At 55.4% G+C, this 24,485-nt stretch overlaps 2 protein-coding genes across 3 annotated transcripts in view; one reads left to right on the forward strand and one right to left on the reverse strand.

Annotated features, from left to right (window-relative positions):
* The first annotated feature begins 445 nt into the window (after window positions 1–445).
* On the forward strand, window positions 446–1,599 carry NKX2-4 (NK2 homeobox 4). Its single transcript, XM_058837006.1, has 2 exons — window positions 446–812; window positions 950–1,599. The coding sequence occupies exons 1-2, from the start codon at window positions 449–451 to the stop codon at window positions 1,597–1,599; spliced, it is 1,014 nt and encodes a 337-aa protein (XP_058692989.1). The 5' UTR covers window positions 446–448.
* Window positions 1,600–4,636: 3,037 nt separating this feature from the next.
* XRN2 (5'-3' exoribonuclease 2) overlaps window positions 4,637–24,485 on the reverse strand; it is a 32,621-nt gene continuing 12,772 nt past the window's right edge. For both annotated transcript variants that reach the window (XM_058837001.1, XM_058837000.1), the window contains 14 exons: window positions 24,175–24,310; window positions 22,006–22,113; window positions 21,826–21,915; window positions 21,324–21,396; window positions 20,490–20,573; window positions 19,155–19,252; window positions 19,005–19,084; window positions 17,903–17,959; window positions 17,277–17,345; window positions 17,051–17,185; window positions 16,131–16,258; window positions 12,004–12,064; window positions 7,467–7,605; window positions 4,637–4,784 (listed from right to left, as the gene is read on the reverse strand). In XM_058837001.1, the coding sequence (XP_058692984.1) occupies window positions 4,722–4,784; window positions 7,467–7,605; window positions 12,004–12,064; window positions 16,131–16,258; window positions 17,051–17,185; window positions 17,277–17,345; window positions 17,903–17,959; window positions 19,005–19,084; window positions 19,155–19,252; window positions 20,490–20,573; window positions 21,324–21,396; window positions 21,826–21,915; window positions 22,006–22,113; window positions 24,175–24,310 (1,321 nt within the window). In that variant the 3' untranslated portion in view covers window positions 4,637–4,721. The remainder of the gene's footprint in view (window positions 4,785–7,466; window positions 7,606–12,003; window positions 12,065–16,130; window positions 16,259–17,050; window positions 17,186–17,276; window positions 17,346–17,902; window positions 17,960–19,004; window positions 19,085–19,154; window positions 19,253–20,489; window positions 20,574–21,323; window positions 21,397–21,825; window positions 21,916–22,005; window positions 22,114–24,174; window positions 24,311–24,485) is intronic.

Consider the following 24,485-nt stretch of genomic DNA (forward strand, 5'->3'; position numbering starts at 1 on the left):
GGGGCAAAGGGGCCGGCGCTGCCCGGCTGCTGCCGTCGGGGCCGGCCGGGAGCCGCACCGGCCCGGGACGCTCTGCCCGGGGTTGGTCGCGCATCGCGGAGCGGGGATCGGGGGAACGGGCAGCTACTTACGGGCGAGGGCGGCGGGCCGGGGCCGCTCGGAGCCGCTCCGGCGCTGCCCCGGGGCGGCCGGGCTTAAGAGCCGTCGGGCGGGCGCAGGACAATGGCCGGGAGGAGGGGGCCGGGGCCGGGGGGAGGCGGGGAGGGGCCGGGGCCGCCCGCCGCCGCTCCGCCCCCCCGCGTCTGGCGTAAACCCGGCGCCGGGCTAAAAGAACCGGCGAGCTACCGGCGCCCGGGGCTGGTGGCCGCCGCCGCGGACGGCTCGCCGGTGCCGGCGGCAGCGCCCGGCCCGGCCCGGCCCGGCCCGTCGCGTCCCGCCCCGCCGCGCCATGTCGCTGAGCCCCAAGCACACGACGCCCTTCTCGGTCACCGACATCCTCAGCCCGATGGAGGAGAGCTACAAGAAGTTCGGCGGCATGGACGGGGCGGGCGGGCTGGGCGCGCCCCTCGGGCCGTACCGCCAGGCGCCCGTGCCCGCCGCCGCCGCCGTCCCGCAGCCCGTCCCCGCCGGGGCGGCCGCCTACCACATGCCCCACGGCGTCTCGCAGTTCCCGCACGGCGCCGTCGGGGGCTACTGCAACGGCGGGCTGGGCAACGTGGGCGAGCTGCCCGCCTACCCCGAGGGGATGCGGGGCGGCGCGGCGGCGGGCGGCGGCTGGTACGGGCCCGGCGGCGACCCCCGCTACTCCAGCAGTAAGTGCGGGCTCGGGGGGCGCGGAGGAGGAGGAGGAGGAGGAGGACGGGGGGCGGCGGCGGCGGAGGGGCGCGGGGGGAGCCGCGGCCCCGACGGGGCGGGCGCCGGCCGGCGCTGAGCAGCCCGTCCCGCTCAGTCTCCAGGTTCATGGGCCCGGCTGCGGGGATGAACGTGGCCGGCATGGGCGGCCTGAGCGGCATCGCCGAGGGCGCCAAGGCCATCGTGCCGCTGCACGCGGCGCCGCGGAGGAAGAGGAGGGTGCTCTTCTCCCAGGCGCAGGTCTACGAGCTGGAGCGGCGCTTCAAGCAGCAGAAATACCTGTCGGCTCCGGAGCGGGAGCACCTGGCCAGCCTGATCCACCTCACCCCCACGCAGGTGAAGATCTGGTTCCAGAACCACCGCTACAAGATGAAGCGCCAGGCCAAGGACAAGGCGGCCGCCCAGCAGTTGCACCCCGACGGCGGCGGCGGCGGCGGCGGCCTGTGCCAGCAGCCCTCTCCGCGCCGCGTGGCCGTGCCGGTGCTGGTGAAGGACGGCAAACCCTGCCCGCCGCCGGGCAGCGGCACCCCGGGCCCCGGGCCCGCCGCCCCCGCGGCCCCCGCTGCCGCCGCCGCCGCGCACCCGCACCCCGGCTCGCTGGGGCAGGCGGCAGACCTGGAGGAGCTGTCGCCCAGCCCACCCGCGCTGCACGGCCCCGTGGCCCCCCTGGCCCCCCTGGACTCGGCCGGCGTCGACTACAACGGCGGCATGGTCAGCCCCAACCTGCTGTACGGCAGGACGTGGTAATCGGTGCGTCCGTGCGTGTCCCCCCGACAGCCCCGCTCCTCCGGCCCGCGGGGATCGCCGCCGGCCGCCCCACCCCCGGGCCCCTCCCGGCCTCCCTTCCAGTTTTTTTTAAGTCTCCCCGGTTTTTGGCCAAGCGGCCCCGACGGCAGCGCCGAGCGCTGGCGTGAGCGCGGCTCCGTGCGGGTGGCGGTGTGCCCGCGTGTCCCGTGTCCCGCTGTCCTTGTCCCGTGTCCCGTGTCCCGTGTCCCGTGTCCCGTGTCCCATGGCCTGTGTCCCATGGCCCCTGTCCCATGGCCCGTGTCCCGTGTCCCGTGTCCCGGCCGCCGAGGGCTCCTCCCGCCGGGCCGGGGGCAGCGCGGGGCTCCGCTCCGGCCCGGCCCCGCTCCCCGGCGGCAGCGCAGCCCGGGAGCCCCGGCGCGTATCGCGACAGCCCCGCCACGCCACGATAAACCCCCCGGAACGCCGCTCAGCTCGGCCGAATCAGCGCCGTGGGGTGGCCCAGAGCGCCACTCCGTTCTTGTCCCCACCCGAGGTAAACTGAGCCGCAGCTGGAGGCGGGAGCCGCGGCAGGAGAGCCCCGGAGCGCCGGTGCTGGGATTTAGGGGAAAAGCCCGTTTTTCTCGTTTATTCAACCCCGCGCAGCTCACGAACCGTGCGTGGACGGGGCGCGCGTCCCGCGGAGCCGCCTCGGGCCCCGGGCCCGGCTCAGCCCCCGCCGGGCTCGGAGCCGTGCGGAGGGGACGGAGAGCCCGGGGATCCCCGGGGCTGGACCCCGCTTCCCGCCGGGATCGGGATTGAGCCGCGCCGCAGCGGGGTTCATCCCCGCGCCGCTGCCCGAGGAAATCCCGCACGTCGGGAAAAGCTCCTCGGGACTTGCCGGCAATTTTTCTTTATTTTGTTTTATTTTATTTTATTATTATTTTTTTTAATTTTAATTTTATTTGAAACAATAAAAGGAAGCCTTGTTCTCACGAGTCGGCTGCTTCGTTCTCGGTGTACGGACTGAAGGACATCCTCAAAAATCCCCTTTTTTCTGCCTCCCTCTCGGCTGCCAAGGATTTAATTCCGCGCCCCCCCCGCCTCTGCCAGGCTCCCCCATCCTTGGGGGACCCGCTGAGCCCCAGCCCCGGAGGGGCTCCCCAGCCCCGGCGGCCGCTCCACTCCCGCCTGTGCCACGAGGGAACGATCCTGAGGTGGAAAACCGGGATTTTGGCCTCTGCAAGAGCACAGAGCCGCTCCCGGACCCCTTCCCAAGCCCCCCGCGGGAGCCTGGAGGGGAAGGGGATCTCCACCGTTCTTCTGGGAAGAGAAGAGACCCCCGTCCCCTCCCGGCAGGTGCCACACGGGGACCCCCTCCCCGGCTCCCTCCTCTTGCCGCGAGGGAGAATTTCTCCCTGCTGGCTCCCACGGGAAACGCTCCAGAGTGCCTGGGGTGGGACTGAGCCCGGCCTGCTGAGTGTTTTCCCCCTCAAATTCTGTTAAATTCAAGGGGATATGTCAGGCTCAACCCCAGCCTGGGGACAACAATTTCTATCGGCAGAGCAGCCTGAGGAGCTCCGCGGGGATGCTGTGCCAGGGTGAGCCCCGCAGCGGAGCCCCAGGAGGGGTGATCCTGCAGCCCAGTCCTGCAGCCCTGCAGCCCAGTCCTGCAGCCCTGCAGCCCAGCCCGAGGTGAGGAAATGAAGGCCAGGGCCAGCGCACGGCCCCAGCATCGCTCCAAGGGTCGGCGTGGGCAGCGCAGCTCCCGGGGCCCAGGAAGGCTCCCCTCGGGATCACGGTTCCAAGGGATGCCAAAGGATGCCAAGGGATGAAGGGCTGGGCAGAGGGGAGCCCGCGGGGATGAGCCTTTCCCGCACCAGCACCCCAGAATGTTGACCCAGACTTGTGTTCCTGCCCCAAAAATTGGGAGCGAGGGACAAAGCCAGCAGCACCCGCGTCCGTCCGCCTTCGGAACGCAGGCGAGCCACCCCGCTCCTTCCTCCAGCCCATTCCCATGAAAACTCACCCTCGGAGCTGGGTTTGTCCTGCTGGAAAAGCAAAACGGCTCTTTTTGAGCCCCCAGCCTCGGGAGAAGGCCCTGGGGAGGGCTGGCGGCTCCCAGCCCCGGGAACGCCGCATCACAATGGAGGGCTCTGCTCCACCCTCCATCACTTGAAAATAATGAGCCCAGGTCGGTGATTTCTTCCTTCCAAGGTTACACGGGGCTGTCTGGGCTTTCCCCCCTCGCTGGTGATGAACAGCTGGATGTTTGGGAAGATGGGAGCACCAAGGAGTCGGGGCAAGAGCGGGGCTGGGAACTTTACTGGTTTACACAACACCTGGATTTAATGGAAAAGTCCAAAGGGAAAGCTGAACTGGATGTTCTCCTCTCCTTTTTATTTTTTTTTCCTTCAATTAAACGAAGATTTTAAATGCTCTTAGAGAGGTTGGGTGGAATTATTTCCCAATAAATGAACAGGAACGTGTGCACACAGGTAAAAGACACAAACAGGCTCCGGAGAGGGCTGGAAATTCACCACACGCCACCGCTCAGAATTTCAAAAGCCACTTTATAAAGCAAATAAAAATACCGACTGATTTGGTACACCGACACAGAAAATCCCTAGAAAGAGTCCTAAAAACGAATGGAATCTCTGCCCTGGGCAGCTATTTTAAATTAGGTATCAGACAAACCCACACCACCCACGCGTCCGAGGAGCTGAAATGTTTGATCCCGAGTCCGAGGGAAGCGCCGGAGGGGCAGCGAGGGCGGCACCGCCGGCTGCCTCTGTCCCCGCAGCTCCTGCCATCAGCTGCCATCGCATTTCCAGGCGTTCCTGCAGCCCCGGGGATGCTCTGGGGCTCGCTGTGAGGAGCAGAGGGCGGCTGCAGCTCCGGCCGCGCTCCCACCGTGTCCATCCTCACCCTCGGCAGCCGGCCCGTGAGAAACGCGCGCCTTTAAAACCGCTGCCTGTTTAAAAACTACACGGATGCTGCAACACAACTTCATTCCTTTTTTTGTTTCTTCTTTCCCACCCCCCCCCCCCCCCACGCCCACCTCACCCCACAAATAATAAAAAGAACAAAAGCAAAAAATCTCGGGCGTTTTCCACGTTTTAAAAAATGCCGACGGGAGGCAGGAGCTAATTCCAGCTGTACCTTCCTGCGGGAGGTGGGAGCTGGTAGGGCCTCCCGGGGCCGTAGGCCTGCAAACAAACAAACAAAAGCAAGCGTTGATTTTTGGGATTAGCAGCACGAGTAAACAAGCGGGGCGAGCTCCAGGCGCCACACGGACACGGGGACAAAACATCCTCTGCACCGAGAGGTGCCGGGGCAGGGCTCAGCGTCCCCCAGGCGGCCGTGGAAGCTCCCAAAACCACGGGATCCCCTGGAGCAGAGCTCTGGAACCCCAAAGGAACCGAGGCAGCGCCCTGGGGCAGCTCCCAGCCGCTATTTCCACACAGGAGCGTTCCCAGGAAAAGCTAAAGCTGTGTTTGATGCAGGAGCGGCGTTCTCCGGCACTCGTTCGCTTTAATAGGAGGTCAAAGACCTCCAGATCCCGCTTTGGAAATGACTCCAAATGAGATGTACATTTGTACTTAAATTCTGGCATTTGCTACATCGAGTATCAGGGGGAAAAATCCATGGGAAAATTTCAGAGCCCCACCAGAAAGCATTTAAAAAGATTTCCAAACCTGGTACACTGCAGAGACCAGCAAGTTAATTCAAGGTGATGCACCAACAGCAGCTACAGGCTCGGCTTGCTCTTTACTGGGGCATTTTTGGTGCGGAGGGAAAGGGGACAGGGACTGGGCAGGGGACAGGGAATGGGAAGGGGACAGGGAAGGCTTGTCTCCAGGCTGGACACAGCCAGGTAAAGGACACAGCTCCGCCACATCCCTCAGGAAGCCCCGGCAAGGCAGCAGCGGGAAGGACAAAGCGCCGCTCCGGGCTGGAATAAAAACGCCCGACACCTGCAGCAGCCCAAGTTCATTCTTTGGTTCTCTGGGAGAGCGGGAAGGCAGCAAAGCCCCGCTCCCAGGGAGCCCCCCAGATCCATGGCAGCTGCATTAATTTTGTAAGCACTCCGCGGCAGTGCGTTTATTAACCTCTTCAGACCATGTTCTGTACGCTGTAAAAAAAGAATTCAGAGGTGAAAGGGCCCAAAGATAATTATTTATGCTGCTACGTGTCACCACTTCCACTTGAATCCCTTTTCAAGGCTTTAAAGCTTTGAAATTTTCAGGCAGCAAGGCCGGATTCAATGATTAGGCTGGCACCCTAAACCCTTTCAGGTACCTTCTCATTTCACTCCAGCCCCGAGGAAATAATGACATCTGAAAGTTCATTTAAAAATGACACAAACCGAAAAAAAGCAACAAAAAAATTAAAATTAAAAGCGCACAAACAAACAGCAGAGCTGCAGCACAAGTGCAAAGGGAATTTTTCAAGGAAGCAAATTCACTGGAGCTGAGAGATCTGTGCTTTATCGTGAACTCATCACGTATGTGAACAAGAAGGGAAGGGCTGTGTTTTAATGGTTCCTGCAGCTTTCCAAGCGGGAATAGCCGGCATAGCCCTGGGCCCCCACGGCAAACCCTGCTGGGAAAGCATTCCTGCTGCCCTGAGATCCCAGCTCTGGGATGTGAAGTGCTCCAAGCACAGATTCCCTCAGCAGCTGTATCCTGCCCAGGATGGAGGGCAGAGCAGGGTGTGCCCTGGCACACTGACTTTTCCAAGTGTCCATTTCCCAGACTCATTAAACCCTGCCCAGACTCCAGAGGGACAAAGATCCTCCCCTGATTTTTCCCCCTTGCTATGGATTAGTGCAGTCAGGCATTTATTCCTCTGGCTCTGGGGTTTTGGGTGAACCTGTGTGGCACAGAACGAAACATTTCTGCAATCTGATCCTATCAATGCACCTCATCCAAACTTAAAATGTGTTTTAGAGCTCCACTGCTTGGGTCAAGATTGAGGCCCCATTATTTGCTGTGATTGTAACCCACGCTGCTGAGTTCTGCCTCCAGCCACAGCCAGTGCTGGAGGGTTTGTACTGAACCTGGGCTCTGGGCAGGCTGGGAGGCAGAAAATTAAACCTAGGGGTGACAAAAAAGTGCCTTGTCCTGAGCTGGATCAGGCTCCAGCAGAAGGCACGTTTCTAACAGTCTGTGCCTTAATTTCCACGTGTAGGATGGGACTACAGGGGCTGCCACCTCCTCCTCCTCCTCCCTGGGACTGGTCACTGACCTCCCCACAGTTCTGACTTCCCCAGACAGCAGCAGAACCAGGAGCTCAGCCTAGACACCCAAAATTGATTTAAAATGAGTGTTGAGCAGTGTAAACACCCACAGTTCTGGTACAACAGCACACGCAGATCATGTTTGATTTGGGATAAAAAACTCCCTAAGCAGAGTCACCTGCTGCAGGCATTTTCCTGAACTGCTGACCAAGGCACCTGTGATTTTGGATGAGCTTCTCCCCTCACATTTGCCTGTTTCCCTTTATCCACACAGAGCTATTTCCCCGCGGGCCACGAGAACCCAACATGTGCACGAGCAGTTTTCCAGCTCACAGAAAGCCAGCTGAGGGGAGGAATTTGGGAAGCTGGAAGAATGGACATTTTCACCTCGCTGGGGGGATCCCCAGAGGTCCAGAGGGCAGGTTTATGGAAGGCTGGTGGGAATGCTGGCCTGGGGCTGCAGGAGGCTGGGCTGGGACATGTTTGAGGGGCGCTAAGGGATGCAGCCGGAGGGGTGGGTGTGTGACACGGTGACACCGCTGTGTGTGTCACACACTGTGTCACACTGTGTCACCTCCCCACGGCCCCAGGAGGGGAAGCCTCGTCTGGGAGCAGAGCACAGTGTCCCAGTGGGGCCCCGCTGTCCTACCTGTCTGCCCCTGTCCATGCGGTCCTCGGGTCTCTGTGGGTATCCCATGGGCCCCAGCCCCTGGTACTGGGCCGGCTGGAACTGGTTTGGGGATTGCAGCATGCGGTTCCAGGCCAGCAGAGGGGTGGCTCCGGCGGTTCTGCGCAGGGAAAGAACACGGTGCTGGGACAGCTGAGCGCGGGCAGCTGGGCACCGGGAACAGCATCCCCAGAGCCCCCGGGCACAGCCGGGCACCGGGAACAGCATCCCCAGAGCCCCCGGGCACCGGGAGCAGCATCCCCAGAGCCCCCGGGCACCGGGAGCAGGAGCAGCATCCCGAGAGCCCCCGGGAGCAGGAACAGCATTCCCAGAGCCCCTGGGCACCAGGAGAGGGAACAGCATCCCGAGAGCCCCCGGGCACCGGGAACAGGAACAGCATCCCGAGAGCCCCCGGGAGCAGGAGCAGCATCTCGAGAGCCCCCGGGCACCGGGAGCAGGAACAGCATCCCGAGAGCCCCCGGGCACCGGGAACAGCATCCCCAGAGCCCCCGGGCACCGGGAACAGCATCCCGAGAGCCCCCGGGCACCGGGAGCAGCATCCCGAGAGCCCCCGGGCACCGGGAGCAGGAACAGCATCCCGAGAGCCCCCGGGCACTGGGAACAGCATCCCGAGAGCCCCCGAGCACCCGGAGCAGCATCCCGAGAGCCCCTGGGCACCGGGAGGAGCATCCTGAGAGCCCCCGGGCACCGGGAACAGGAACAGCATCCCGAGAGCCCCCGGGCACCGGGAACAGGAACAGCATCCCCAGAGCCCCCGGGCACCGGGAGCAGGAACAGCATCCCGAGAGCCCCCGGGAGCAGGAACAGCATTCCCAGAGCCCCTGGGCACCAGGAGAGGGAACAGCATCCCGAGAGCCCCCGGGCACCGGGAACAGGAACAGCATCCCGAGAGCCCCCGGGAGCAGGAGCAGCATCCCGAGAGCCCCCGGGCACTGGGAGCAGGAACAGCATCCCGAGAGCCCCCGGGAGCAGGAACAGCATCCCGAGAGCCCCCTGGAGCAGGAACAGCATCCCGAGAGCCCCCGGGCACAGCCCAACGCTCCTCTCCCCGCTCCCCGAGGCTCCCGTGCACCTGTCACCGGCTCTGCCCCGGGACAAACATGCGCCACACGGGATGGGAGCCGGGGCTTTCTTCTCTGAGGGCCCCGACTCTTTCTGGCAGCCCATTCTTCCCAGTTAATTGCAGGTTGCAAATGAATTCTTACGGCGAGCGTTCGGAATCTAGGGTAGGGGCCTTGGCTGCTTTTTCCCATCCATTATTCTGCTCAATATGTCAGGAGGTCTGATCGGGAAGAAACCTTTTCAAGTTCTATTGATGCCGTTTTCAATTGACCACGGTGACCTAGCAACATAAGCACTAATTGGCACGGGCTGACTGACATTTGGTGTACAGTTTAGATGGGAACGCAGATCCCGCAGCCATTATGGCCCGGCTTGCCGTCCCGGATTACCCACGGCCACAAATGTTTGTGCTCCCTTCCAGCTCCCGCTGCGACGTGACAATTGGAAAGTGACAGGTAGAACACGTCCAGTGCTGTTTGCCTCAAAATATTGAGGGAAATGCTACGGCCCTGATCCGCTTCTTACGGCTGAGGGACAACTCCTGAAAGGATTCAGAGCAGGGGGGTCCTGCAGGACAATATGATGTTGTGAGGGGAAAAACATGGAGAGCAGACACAGTTAATCCTTCCTGACCCCTGCTGAAGAGGGACTTGGCTGAGCAGAGCAGGGCCAGCCTGGGGGGAGATGGGGACAGCAGCAGGAGCCCTGCAGCCCAGGTTTGGGATTTGGGATGGGGACAGCAGCAGCCCAGGTTTGGGATTTGGGATGGGGACAGCAGCACAGGTTTGGGATTTGGGATGGGGACAGCAGCCCAGGTTTACCTGCTGCACTACACGTCACTCCTCAGAAGGAGCCATGCTGTGGTTAAAGCCAAGAGCACTTTACATTTGTGGGGACTAAACTCTCCAAATCAATGTTCTAAGTTCGTACTGGGAATGAAGTAAGCTCATGCTTTGTTCATATTTGCTCCTTTTGATTAAGTATTTTGATTACTAACTCTTTTCCCCTCACAATTCCTAGAAAGCAGCCAAGTCTCCAGGAAAAAGACACTGCTGGCCATGAGGAGAGCTGGGAATTGCCTACAGAGCCCCAGCTCTGGGCTTTCATTAACAATCATGCTGCCTCTACAACAAGTGCTGCTGATAAATATGACTGGGGCACTTGCTGCATGCCTAGAATGGGGAAGTTTGACACAAACTCCTTTTAATTAATACTTATTTGGCACGGAGTTTAACCTTTCTAAGTGCTGTTCAGTGAAAAGTTGGGATATTTAACAAATCAAACACAACATCACCACTCTGTTGGGGCACTGGTTGGTGACTTAAACCAGCTGAGGGTGGAGATGTGTAACCAAAACAAGACCTGTGCCACCTGGAACCCCCCAGGAGCCCAGGCACCACCCAGAGCTGCACCAACTCAGCCAGGTCAGCTGAACTCAGGACAATTCACACGGGAAAACATTCCTTCACACCCCAGCCACTTGGGGAATTATTTCTGTGAACAGCTTCAGCAGAAAGGATCTGTTTAACCAGATGACACATTTCCACAGCCAGGTAAGGTAGCAAATCTCTCCCTGTGAACTCTGGGCTGGCTCAGGAGCACAGCAAGGACCTCTGCAGTGCCCAGGAGTGTCAGGACAGGGGGGAGGAACCCCAACATTCCCTTTCCAAGGTGCACCACTGGGTTCAAAAGTAAGAAATCCTACGCAGGAGACAGGAATGGCTGGACTGTGGAGAAGCACCTTCACATTCCTGCTTTTCTCCCCAGGCCTGGGAAGGAAGAGCCAGCTCTGGGAAGGATGCTGCACCTCTCCATCCCTGAAACAGCACATCTGGCAGGGACAGGGCTCCATGTGCTGCATCCAGGACGTGCCAGGCTCCTGGGCAGGGCTGGCCTCTCCCTCAGCTCCTCGCAGAAATCCCTGGCTGCTCTCCCCCAGGGCACGACAGCTCCCAGAGCTGCAGGAGGGGGAACAGCAGCTCCCAGGGGATGAACAGGAAGCTCAAAACGCCTTCAACAGGTTCAGACGCCTTTTCCTGCACCAAGTGTCTCTGTGTTTAACCTTCTGCTCAAGCCTCAGTGCCTGCCTCTGTGCAGCAACTGAACATCAGCTCTAAGCACGTTTGATCTGCTCCCCAAATCCAAAACCTTCCGAGAACACGGCCAAAGTGCCTTATCCTCCGTGCTGGCAGAGCTGCTCATGCACCCTGCACAGTAACAAAGGGAAGGCACTGACAAGTGACAGACCTGCAGCAGCCCCTCACAAATACAAGTATATAAATGGGATTTAATTAAGGGGTGGGAGTGGCAACTCCCATGGCCCAAGCAGTATTAAAGTTTGCATTAGGAATGAATCTTGCCTTCGAATATTCCACACGGATGAGGCACAGGACAAGGGAGCCAGGCTTACTTCAGTGGGGATCAAAACGGTTGCCATGGAAAGGGACTGTGGAGAGCTCAATAAATTCCCCCAAAGCCCATATTTTCAATGGTGAAACATTTGCAAATAAACCCAAGGGGGAAAAAAAAAAGCCGGGGCTCGGAGCAGAAACTTGTCTCCCTCCTCCATAAGCAGAAATAAATGTCATTATTCATAGCTGCCACAGGTAGCCCGGGCTCAGTGAGCCGCCCCAGAGGAGGACACACAGGCCATCGGTGAGGGGATGCATGTAAAACATCCCTGATTATCAAACCATGTCACATTCCTTCTATTCGATGGCACTTATTGGGCTGCAGATTCCATAATCCTTCCCTGAGTCCCTTCTGCATTTAATTCAGTTCAGCCTTAAGTAGTTAAAGAAACTGTTTTCAGTGGCAACTAATAACTACTGACCTACAGTGACACTGCCCTACAATGGGCTTGTCAGGCCTGAAAAACTTGTACCAAAGAAGCTGATTAGGACTTCAAGAGGTTTGTAGCAAGAATCAATGGCTGGTCTGTGCTAATGCTGCGGCTGCGGCGCAGGAATGATAAAAGTGGAACACCATTAGTTATGCCTCATTAAGCTCCACAGCCCTCCTAAAAAGAAATTTGTTTAGCCTGTCCAAAATCTAATGCAGTTTTAAGCTCTCTGTGTTCAATTTCATAGTATCTCAAAAGCTTCAATAAGATAAAGGCCAAAGAACCAAGAACGGTACCAAAGCACCAACAGTAAAGTTAATTTTGAAGCCTGAGTTTTAATGGAAAGTGTTTTTCCCTCCTTTTTTTTTAATACAAAGTACTCAAGCCTTTTAAAGGAAGAAGCCCACGTAGTGGGCTCTCAAAACATCAGTAAATCATGGACATTAAATTAACTCAGAAAACCTGCCGTACAGCATCCTTCCCACAATTTCAAACCACAATCCTCCACACAGGGAAGGGAAAACCCAACACCAGGAAGGCTGGCAGAGCCCAGTCCACCCTTCCCGGGCAGGTTTCACATCCCTCCTGCCTTACCTTTGTGGTGTCTGCTGGAACAAGGGCGTGGGACCTCGCCAGGACTCCTGGGGCCGCAGATCTGGAGGGCAAAGCGAGATGGCAAAGTGAGAGAGAGAGCAAGGGCAGCCCAGGAGCTATGCTGGCCCCTCTGTGAGCCACAACAGCCCAGGAGCTGTGCTGGCCCCTCTGTGAGCCACAACAGCCCAGGAGCAGGCTGGATGTGCCACAGACACACCCCAAGCCATGGCCTCCTGCTGCCAGCTTGGTTTGGCTCCAGCACCTCCAATCAGCCTGGTAACAGAGAATTAGGAATTGTAATTGCTAGAGCTAGCGTTGGTTCGTGCTCAGATGCTTCACAGGTGCCTCCTCTTGAATACTTGAAGATGCAAAACCTTGTCTGCCACCCTAACAATTCCATTCAGTATTTATATCTCTTACCAGTACATTCATTAATGTATAAAACCCATGGGCACTCAAATACACACCCACCACACACCGTGTTTGTGACCAACAAAGTCAAAACATGGGCCAGTTTCCCTCTGTCTGGGCTAAGCCATTCCATAAAGGCAACCAAAACAATGGCCAGAGCATGGAATAAAATGGAGGATTCTGTTTAGGTAAATGTAGTTACATTTAGGATGCAAAGGATAAAGAATTCATTAAGATAAAATATAACTACACTATCACTAAAGGTAGCAAAGGTGGGTTTAAAAGTTACCGTGGGCAGCGATAACACACTAATAAAAACCTATTAATGATGCTCTCAGAGAATGGAATCAGACTGAATTAAGCCCTTTTGGGTAAAACCTTGGCCAGAGCCCCAGAGCTGGCGTGCAGGAGACCACCCACTCGCTCATTGTTTGTGCCACCCAACCCAGCCCCGCACAAAGGCGAGGCAGGAGCAACGCTGCTCTAACGGGGCCCGCAATTAAAGGCTTGTTGTCCCTCTAAATAACCTGGTCAGCAAACAGGATAAAAGCAGCAGCAGCAGCTCCTCAATAGCAGCCAGGCAGCCCCCGGCGCTCGGGGCCAGCGTCAATCAAAAGCTCCGGTTTCACTGACACCTTTGATGGCTTTCAATGGCCTTCAAGTGGGACCTAATTCCAACAGCTGGTTCCAGCAGCTGGATAATGGCTGGCACACGGACACCCTGCCACGCTGCCCGGGGCTGGGACATGGAAACCCCCGTGGAAAGGGGGAAACACCAAATAAACCAGTCTGTGCCTCTCTCCCAGCTCTGGCTGGGCTGTCTGTGGCAGCCCCACTGAAGAGAACACCAAATGAAATCCCAGCCCCGGCAGCTCTGCTCTTCCTGGGAGCCTGCTGGGCAAAGCCAGCCCATAATTCCTCATTTATCCCCCCATGCAGGGACATTTATTCAGCTTTACACCTGGACACACAGCTCCACCAAGCATCAGGGATGTGAGCCTGGTCCCACACACCCCGTTACCAACCCAGGCTCCTCAGCTCCTCTTTTCCAGCCCATTTCCAGCCCCAAGCAGGCCAGGGCTGAGGCTGGGGAAGTGGCACTTCCCTGCTGATCAGCCTGGGAACCTCAAGGGCTTTTCCATGCCTGAACAGGCTGCACCCACACAAAGCCTGGATTCTGGAATACAAGGGCAGGGCAACGGAACCCGCAACGCCACTTTAGGGGAAAATGTGCAATTTGTCAACTGGAACTTGAAATGCTATAAAGTAGGTTTGGGACAGCCCCTGAGTCTCACAGCTTTCAGTCCAAAATATCCTAAAATTATTCTGTTTCTGATCATTTCCAAGCTTCACAGACAGCAGCAGCACAGAAACACAGGCAACACCTTGTTTCCAGCCCCTTCCTCTCTGTGGGAGCCAGCTCTCCTGCTGTAACCACACCTTTCTGCAGCTCAGTCTGAGCAAGACTTCAATGAAACCATCACCAAAACATTTACAAGCCCCCCTACTCATTTGTAGGGCTGACGGAATAACCTTGGAGGGAGAGAGTCTGGAGCAGTGAATTGCACTTCACAGAGGTACAGAGCGGGAGGAAGGAATGACAATTAACATTTTCTTTAGGCTGCAAGACTTAGGCATTTCCCAGAGCTATGAGGCCAAAGAAACTGCCTTGCCTAGCAGCTCCTCGAGTAACAATTTATCTAATCAGGGTGGCAATCAAAGAGAAGATTTTGTGTTTACTGATTGCACTAATCAAAACCGCTTTTCCAAGGCAGCTAATTGACAAGTTTACTGCCTGCCACGCGAGTCATAAATCAGATGTCCTGCGCCGCAGGAGCCAAACCTGCCATTCCCAGGGCGCTGCCACCCTGCACTTGACTCCCCAAGTTATCAGCACAGACAATTATTCATCAGCTGAAAATTGGCACATCCAAGGCAAATCAGAGAGCACCGTGAGGAACACCCCCAGCCTCCAGGCTCTGGAGGAGGAGATGGCTCCCGGCTTGGCTGTGCCACCCTTCTGGAGGCTGATTTGCCTGTGGCATGCCCATGGAGAGGGCACTCTGCGGGTGGAAAGCTGCTCTGCATCGGCCCCACTGAATGTGGGGGTTCCACGTGCTGCCCAGCCCAGCCACAGCTGTCTCACAGCTGGCACACTGGGGGAACATTGTGTGTGTCATCTGAGAGGCCTTCCCGCTTCTCCCCGGTGCATTTTCCACTCAGGGTGCCGGTGCTCTGCTGGAGGCGCTCGGGGACCAGAGGGTGACCACAGAAGGGAAGAAGATGGCTGTGCTGCTGGACCTGGGGCAGCTCCAGGGACACTGAGCAGAACACCACTGGGGACTGGTCTGAGTGCTCATGGATTCCCAGCCACAGCGTGCAGGAGCCTCACTGCAGTGGGCTTTGAGGAGCTGCTGACACTCCTCATCTCCACTGCACCGGACCCACACAACCCGTAATCCAGGGTGTGCTAGGATCCTTGGGCAGGCAAACATCCAAAAGGCCAATCCCAGCAGAAATCTGGGGCTATGCCACCTGGAGATGTTCTTCTAACCCGGGTTAAGCCAGTCTGACTCTAGCTGGTAGAGGAGGAGTTGAGGCACACGTGGTTCATCTGTCCCAGGTGGGCTGGGCTGGGGGCTGACCCTCCAGCCAGGCAGCAGGATGGGTTTTGGGAATGGTTCTAGGGAGCAACACAGCCCTCAGGCTGTTTGATCCATCCTCCTGATGGACATGAGCTGTCCTCAGGCCCCAAATAAGGAGGCACTGAAAGAAACAATCTCCAAACTCTAAGTCGAGCAATCAGTTGCAAAGACTTCACGCCGCCATCAGCGCAAATGAGAAGTGAAAGCCTCATCTCCTAGGGCAGCTCGGTGTCTCAGCAGAGGAGGAGGAGGAGGAGGAACACAGGCAGTGAAGAGCCAGAGAACACATCTGCAGCGTGCAGCACTGCGGTGTCCCACGAGAGCAGGGTGCCAGGAGCGGCTCCGCAGAGCGCAGAGCCTGCGTGGTGAGGGAGCCTCGGCCAGGCAGCTCCTCCTGGCTCCTGTGCCTGCTCCCCCACACCAGCAGCACTGCAGCCTCTGCCTCCCGGGGAAGGCAGCACAGGCAGGAGGTGAGAAAAGCCCAGCCAATTGCTCTGAGGTTTGCCAGGCACACCTGCAGAATGGTGCACAGGCACGGCTGTGGCGCTCCGAGGGGGAGGCAGGCCCGCGTCAAGGAAAGCCTCCAGACAGTTTTCCAAGGCCAACAGATGGACTGGGATTTCTCCTCCAGCAGTGGCTCTGAGCCTCCTCAGTTTGAAGCAGTCTATGGCACTGGGGGTATCAGCCTGCAGAGTGCTGCCTGCTCAGCACAAGGGGCGCGGGTGCCACGAGGACGGGAGCTGGGCAAGCGCCTCACTGGCAGGATCAGCTCCGGGGCCGTGGGACAGACAGAGCTCTTTGCAGCCTTTCCCACAGCACAGCAGGCCTCAGCAGGAACAGCAGCACAGGGGCTGCTGGGCTCCCAAAACCTCCCTGAAACCACGTAAATATTCTCCTTCTGGAGATGAATCTGAAACCGCGATGCCGGTCTGGTATCTCTGCCTTCCCACTGCCCACGCTCCTCTTCCCAGACCACACTTCAGCACAGATAAATAAATAAGTGAAGCAGATGAAGAGAGAGGCTGCCTGGCCCGAGGCAGCTGTGAGAAGCAGGAAGCAGAAGGCACTTACTTGACAGCAGTTTGGGGATCTGCTGCTGGCTGCCCATGAGGGGCCTGGCGTAGGGGCTGCCGTAGGCTCCGAGCGGCACGGCGTTGGGGTACATCCCGGGCATGGCCCTGTCCCTCGGCATCGTGTGCCTGTCACGGGGAGAAACAGCCAGGGAGCAGCTCAGTGTGCTGTGGAGAGCTGCAGCTGTCCCCAGCCCAGCCCAGCTCAGCCCAGCCCAGCCCAGCCCAGCCCAGCTCAGCCCAGCCCAACACACACACACAGGCCTGGGGAGCTGCTCCCGGGAAATGCTCGGGTTCCCAAGGGCACAGCTGCACTTTTCACCATGACTGATGTGCAGGAGGGCTCTCAAACACAGCCCCAGGACTGCCCTGCTTTTCCTTCCTAGGAGAGGCTGCTTTTCCTTCCTGCAGCCCCCCACAGCCAAAGGTATTTTCTCTTCCTAAGGAGACGCTCCAGAGTTTCACCTCATCTGCCACTCTCCTTCAAAACAGTCTCTTCTCTGGCTCTGATAAATGTATGGCTCCTCGCACTCCCCAGTATGGAAACCCATTTAATTTTTAAAGCTTCTTTGTTTATAAAAGTTTAAAAGACATTCCTGTCTTCATTAGCAGTCTGCACAACGTTCTCATTGTACCCCCATACGAAAAGCAAGTTTTAAAAAACCCCAAACAACAGGGAAGTGACTTAGAACTATTTAAGGGGGGGGGGGAAAAAAAATAAATCAAACAAGGCATTACTGCAAAATCACTGCAAAGTTTTCAGCAACATGGAATTTAAATCTCACAGGCTGAGGTGTCCAACATGGAAAACCAGCACCTGGGCTTGGGCACTCCATGCCCATCCCTTTCTTTTTTTTTAATTTGAAAAGGGAAAAGGAGGGCAGTCACCCCAGCGAGGCAGCAGCAACCCCATGGCCTTACCCCAAGGTTCTGAACGCTGACTGGTCCAAATGCACCGGTTTCCTGTCCCTGTTAAAGCCCAGCTGTGGTCTCCAAGGCCTGCCATCATTGTTGGTTTTTTCCCAGTCTCCTGGCTTCAGAACTGGAGCAGGTTTCCTGAGCAGTAAGAACAGTTCCATAAATACTTACGGGAGCAAATACACAGATGGATAAATCCGAATTGAATGATTTGAAAGCCGACACTTACTTTGCCCCAGGTAACACTGTAGCCTTGAAAACAAAGTCTTCAGCAAATTGTGGGTCTTTGAATGAGATGCTGGAAGAAAGTGTTTGAGGATTAGGTTCATTGCATAATGGAAACAAAATGAAACAGTAATCACTGCTTTATTACCGTGAAAGCTAAAAGCAAACAGATGAGCAGAATAATCTCACTCTTCCTGCTGGAACTCATGTTTTCCAGGCCCAAGGAAGAATGAGGCCACAAGGAAAGAGAATAATGGTTCTGTGGAACATTCATCCCGAGTGACACAGCCTGAGGAGCGGTACCCTGACTGCTCCTACCACCTCCAAAGACAGGGGGAAAAACCCTTGTGACACAGAAACAGGGGATGGCACAGAACAATGTGACAGTGGCAGATGGAAAAGCCAAACCCTTCCTTTAACTCATCACCCACAAGAACTGCATCCCCATTTAGGACATCCTTCCTGCAGCATCCCAACAAAGCATAACTCAGCATCACCTCTTACTGCTCTGCACAGCTGTGCTGGTGGAACCAAGCTGTGCCTCTCTGGAGATAAAAACTGCACACATCACAAGTGGCTCTCAGTGTTTAGAGTTGCACAGCCTTGCAGGAAAGCCCAGAGTTTACTGACCTGACTGCAGAGTTCTGTGTCAGGTCCCGCAGCATGGGAACAGGAGACTGCACCACCCTGGTGAAGGGAAAAACCTCTGTCAAAACACCAGGAACACACTCCTCTCCTCACCTCACCACCTGCTGCTCTGCCAACTAAGCCTGCAAAACATTCATTTCAAAGTTAACCTGCTTTTCCCCTAAACCTAGTGCTTCCCATAAGCACTGGAGTGGCTGAATCCTTATTTCTTAATGCCACCTGTTTTGCAGCTGATGTGTGGGGATTCTCTAGGGTCTGTCCAGGGAAGGTGAGGCCAGAAGAGGTTTCTTGTTCCTCTTCCCTCCAAGAACAACTCTGACTTGGTGATATTCTTCACAACCGTGACAAGAATGGAGAAATACCCATTTTCTGTCCAACCAAACCAGTGTTTGTGAACTGAACACCTGCCTGTGTCCCTGCACAGTCAGAGAAATGAGGGTGTCCCCTACAAGGTGAAGATTACACTGATCATTCCCCAGGCTGGATGCATTCTCTAGGAGACTAAAGATATGAGTGTTCTTAGTATGTGTAGCTGGGAACAGCCCTGGTTTTAGTGCTGCAGACTAAATGGACAGAGCCAAAAGATGTCTAGGCTATCGGTGCCTGGATTTTTCTCTGATGTAATGCAGATTAGCATATAAAAAGCAGAGTTTTGGGGTTTTCAGGCAATGTGCACTAATGGGAAGTCACACCAGCCCACATTAACATCCACACAGAAGCAGAGAGGCCAAAATGTGACCCTGCTGAACAAGGCCACTGAGCACTACCGCTTTTATCACCCAGGCCTTGCTCACCTCATAAAACAATAACCAAACGCATAAACAGCAGCCTTCCACAGGCGAAGCGACAAACAAACAAAGATCCCTCAGCAAATAAACAAAAGCAGTGGAGTGCTTTAAAAGCCAGGCTGAGAGGTTAAAGAGATGGGGCCACAGGAATGCAGATTTCACTCGCTGCAGGTTGCTCTGAAGCCTCAGAGGCGCAGGCGTGGCCGTGCCGGGAGCCGTAATTCGCTCCTCTCCTCGTGGGCACAGCACACTGCAGCTGCCCCGAGTGCAGGAGGCAGCCCAGAGGGGACACTCACTGCTCTGGGAGGACGGCGTTGTCGTTCAGGGTGAGTTTTCCCTGGATGCCGTGGCACAGCTCCGGCGGGATGTCCACTGCCTGCGGAGGAAGGGGTGCTCAGCTGCGGCGCCCTGCCCCTCGCCGCTCCCGCCCAGCCGGCGTCACCCACCTCGCTGCTCTTGCTCTTGTACTGCTCCACAATGAAGTCACACAGGGGATGGTGCTTCCCCACGAAGAGAACATCGCCACCCAGGCTGTTCCTCCTGCCTGCAGGGTGGAAACGGGGCCAGAGCTCAGGGGGAGAGCGAAGGGAGGAACGCAGCAAAGCAGCAGCGCTCTCCTGGTGACACCCCACACCAGGCAAGGTGCTCTCTCCTGGTGACACTCCACACCAGGCAAGGCTCTCTCCTGGTGACACTCCACACCAGGCAAGGTGCTCTCCTGGTGACACTCCACACCAGGCAAGGCTCTCTCCTGGTGATGCTCCACACCAGGCAAGGCTCTCTCCTGGTGATGCTCCACACCAGGCAAGGCTCGCTGGGATTTAGGAGCAAGCTTTGAATGCTCCCTGAGAACATGGGAGCAGGACGTGTCCGGTCCCAAGGACAGCTGGCAGGCAGTAAAATAATGGGAATCTTGTGCTCGGTGGAGAAAGGCTGAATTTAGAATAGAGGAACACTGCAGATACATCAGAACTGATAAAAACCAACCCCAAACCCCCCACACCTCCACAGTTTACCCCTAAGAACCAGATGTTATTTCTGTACAGCGCAGAAACAAACACTGGCCTTTGTAAGATCAACAACTGTAACCAAACAAATCTGCTGATGATCGCTCTGATTGCCAGCAGCCCCCCTGAGGAAGGGGCTGCCACAAACTCAAACCAAGCAAACTTCGAGGACACCATGTTCATTTGTGGTGAAATTCATAGGTGGCAACAAAACACCCCAATTCTCCAACAAAACGCCCCCATTCTCCAACAAAATGCCCCAATTCCCTAACAAAACACCCCCATTCTCCAACAAAATGCCCCCATTCTCCAACAAAACACCCCCATTCTCCAACAAAACACCCCCATTCTCCAACAAAACACCCCCATTCTCCAACAAAACACCCCCATTCTCCAACAAAACGCCCCAATTCCCTAACAAAACACCCCAATTCCCTGACAAAACACCCCAATTCCCTAACAAAACACCCCAATTCCCTAACAAAACACCCCAATTCCCTAACAAAACACCCCCATTCTCCAACAAAACACCCCCATTCTCCAACAAAACGCCCCAATTCCCTAACAAAACACCCCAATTCCCTGACAAAACACCCCAATTCCCTAACAAAACACCCCAATTCCCTAACAAAACACCCCAATTCCCTAACAAAACACCCCCATTCTCCAACAAAACACCCCCATTCTCCAACAAAATGCCCCAATTCCCTAACAAAACACCCCCATTCCCTAACAAAACGCCCCCATTCTCCAACAAAACACCCCAATTCTTACTCTCTTCGGGAGTGAGGTCAGGGTACACTTCCTCCAGGGCAGCTCTGAGGCGTCGCTCATCCACGAAGGGCAACAAGGCCACACCTGGAAAAACCAAGCCAGTGTTTCCTCACACTTGTTGAACAAACCCAGAACATCCCCAAAACCAGACACCAGCATGGCAAGCTCTGGAAGGATCCCCTAGCCAGGAAAGAGCTAGAGCACCATGATTCTGAAGCCAGATCTTTCTGTGGCTTTATTCAAACAAAACCTGTTGCACTCACGCTGAAAACCTCAAACTTTACCTGCAGCGTAAATTACACCCAGCCACAGTCTGGCAGACCTTGGGAATTAATATTCTCTAAAGAAAGGGAAAGCTGCATAAATGCTGTAGCTCTTTTTCCATTCTTTGTGTGCTCCAAAATATTTCTATATTCCCCAAGGTATTTTTGGCACAGTACTAATGAGCCACTGATTGAGCAGAACAAGATCCATTAATTAAATGCAAAGGAGACAAAAGACAATTATACACTGAGGCTGATAAAAACAGAAGAATGATTAATCTAGCTCAGGACAAATGAACAAATCTAGAATGCCTGCTGAAATTACCAATAAGCATTGCCAATCCAAAACCAGTTACTGAACCATAATTTGCTCTTCATACTAATTTCTTCTCAAAAATACACCTGCTGTAAAACACTTGTCTCCACAAGAAGAACCACAAGTTACCTTTGTGACTCGATGCAGTGTTTTCTCACTGATAAAATTTTCCAATTTCTTTCTATTTTTACAGGTTTTTAAGACAAATGTCTAAAAATTAAAAAAAAAACCAAAACCCAAACCCCGAAGTTTCACCTTGCCAAGCATACTTCTTCCCATTCAAATCAATAGCAAAATCTTCAGGGTAGAAGTCAATGATGCTTGATTCCTGGAATTGAGAAAACAAAAATCACCCTTCAAGCCAACTTTGACATGGGCTCAGAATGTCACGTGGTGCCAAACACAAAGGTCTCTGGTAACAGGACCAAAAATTCATTAAAAGCCAGTTAAACCCAAAGTGAGGATGGGCATTACTCAGAGATTTAAAATAAGAAGTTAAGGAGGAGAGAAAAATTAGGATAAGGAGGAGAGCTAATCAGAGTAAGTTATCTGCTCCCCAGCTAAGTTTTGGATGATTTCTGTAAGAAACAAAACCGCTGGAAGTGCAGGAAGGGTGGGGAAATGTCATCAGAATTCCAAGAGATCACTTTCAAGGATTTTGAAGAACCACTGCAATCTCACAAAACCTTTCCCTCCCGGTCTGCAGCATTTCCCTGCCTGAAGTGAGGCACTGCAAGGTGAGCTGAGGGATTCTCACCGGGTCTGTCATCAGCTTCCTCCAGGTCGGCGGCAGGAAGTTCCCACTGGCGGCCGGGAACACCCCCATCAGCTGTTCCAGAGGCTTGAACTGTGGGGAGAGAGCAGCCAAGCAGGTGTGGGACACTTGGAATGAGAGGGCAGATCAGCAGGGGATGAAGGGATAAATGAGGAGCCCTACCGGTTTGGAGCCCTTCTCAAAGTCCGAAGGCATGTCCGCAATGCCCTCGAAGTCCGAGGCGAAGGGAGCGTAGTGGAAAGGGTAATACCAGTTCCAGGATGCACAGCCCTGGGGCAGGGAGGGGACAGACACAGAGACAGAGGGATCAGCAGATTAAAATCATGCAGCCCAGTCAGCAGACATGCCAACATGGCAGAGAGCAGTTTACACTCCTGTTTCCCATGGCAAAATCCTGCTGTAAGCCGGGGAGGCGCGGGGGCAGACACCCCCAGCACGCCCTGCTGGCTGTGCAAACGTGGAGAGCATTTGCTGCAGGTATGCTGAGAAGCATTCTGCCCTTCACTGCTGCTTCTCCCTCCAGCACCAGCACCACTGCACACCTGCAGCAGCACTTTGCTCTTCCCCTCTCCTTCCCCTGCCTCCAGCAGCGGGGAACACAAGCGTGTCCTCGGAGAGGAGGGAGCCAAGAAACTCAAAACACACCAGAACACCGTGCCCCTCGCCAAGGAAACGTGGCTCCTGAGGGCCTAAGTCAAGCTTTCACCTCCTCAGCTATTTTCCTTAGCAGCACCACTTGAAACAAAAGCCCACTACTGTTTTGACTTCCAGTTCTGAACAATTAAATGTCAACGAGGCTCCTCCAGTGATATTTTTGCTACCAAATTACAGCACCTATGATTATTCGCTGCAGTCCTTCAGACAGACTCAGAATGTTTCAAAAGCCAGGTGGATTGCCTTCATTTTTTTTTTTCCCCCCTCTCCAAACAGATGTTCCCTCTAGTGGGACATGCCCTGCATTATTAGCTTTCTGTAGGAATAGAAAGGCACAAGTTCCGTGGACAGCCAGCTGTAGTTACTGGAGTCCATTTTTATGATGGGGAAAAGGAAAAAGGCCCAACAAAGATCCTCAAGCAAACCTATTTTGAAGTCCCCCCAGCCCATTTCCATGTGGGCAGGGAGTGATTTTCCAGCTGCTCCATCCCCACACAACAGACTGGGATGGTTTTGTGCCCTTGTACCACTGGAGGGGACACTCTTACCTACAGCTCACCTGAAGGCTCATTTCCACCCCGCCAGGCAGACAGGCACACAGAGCTGGGGGAAAATACCCTGGCATGGTTAAAAGCCCACGGAATTCCTGGGAATTCCCACCTCTCAAGGCATCCAGGTGACATCTTGTTCTTTGCAAAAGGAAGTCATGCACACAAGGATGTGGGGAACTCAGCTGTCCTCCAGACCAGCTGCACCACAACTTGCAAACCTTCAACTCGATGATTTTCATCCCCCATAACACATGAGCCACAGCACAAACTCAAGGAACGGTTGGAGCAGGAGGGAAAGGCACACATTTCCATTTTGTCCCAAGGAGGGAGTGGAAAAACCTACTGGAAGCTGCATTTTGTAGGCACATGGGGTATCTGCCCTGCCTGTGCTCCCAGCTGGACAGGTGGCAGCCACTGAGGAAAACCAGGAAGTTTTGGGAACACAGCCCCGTGTGGAAGCTCCAAATTCCTGCTGAGACAGACAAACTCCATGTCTGGAGCACATTGTGCTCCCAGGTCACACAGCCAGGCTGACTGACTTTGCCTTCAGGGCACGGAGCTCCTTATTAACCATCGGTGCAACCAAGCCCAGCATGGCTCACTAATCTCTTGCCAATCTGACATCTCAATTATCAAAAGATTTAAATCGGATACAGATTACTTCAATCACAACACACTTCATGGAGCAGCACCACAATCTAGGAGGAGACTGACAGCTCTGTCCCTCGCAAATTCTTGCTGGCATTTCACAGGCTTTGTCCTTGGCTCTCTCATTTAGTCACCTGCAATGTCACTGTTTGTGGGCAAGGGAAAACAGCAGCGGCTCTTGCTGCACCAACAAGTGCTGCTACTGCACCTGAGAACCAGAACCACTGAGGCTGGGAAAGACCCCTGAGATCAGGGCCCAACCCTGAGACCAAACACCAGCTTGTCAAGCAGGTCAGAGCACTGAGTGCCACGTCTGGCCGTTCCTGCAGCAGCTCAGGGACGGTGAAACTGCATCCGAACCCCCAGTGTCAAACAGAACGGGCACACGTTTGCTTTGCACCTCCAAAAAAACCCCACAGCTGTTCCAAAAGGAGCAGAAACAGGACTGAAACACATTCAGGCAGGAAACTTTGGGTACCTGGTAATAATATCTGAGAACCCAGCAAAGGCCTTCCACGTAGGACTGCACAACCTTGCGACGGAATTTCTCGTCTGACGCGTCCACGTCGAATTTGTTTTTATAGTAGCGCTGCTTCCAGCCAGTTTCCCACAACCTGCAACACAACACATGGATGTTCACATGGATGGGCACCTTGACAGTCTGAGTTACAGTGTGAGACACAGCCACCAGCTGCCATTTGTACATGGTTTCAATGAGAGCAGGAAATGTGCTGCTCGGCAGCCACAGAGTGAAATGTGACTGCTGGCAGAACTGACAGAGTTTTCCTG

Source organism: Poecile atricapillus, chromosome 3 (genome assembly GCF_030490865.1).
Source record: "Poecile atricapillus isolate bPoeAtr1 chromosome 3, bPoeAtr1.hap1, whole genome shotgun sequence".
Taxonomy (NCBI): domain Eukaryota; kingdom Metazoa; phylum Chordata; class Aves; order Passeriformes; family Paridae; genus Poecile; species Poecile atricapillus.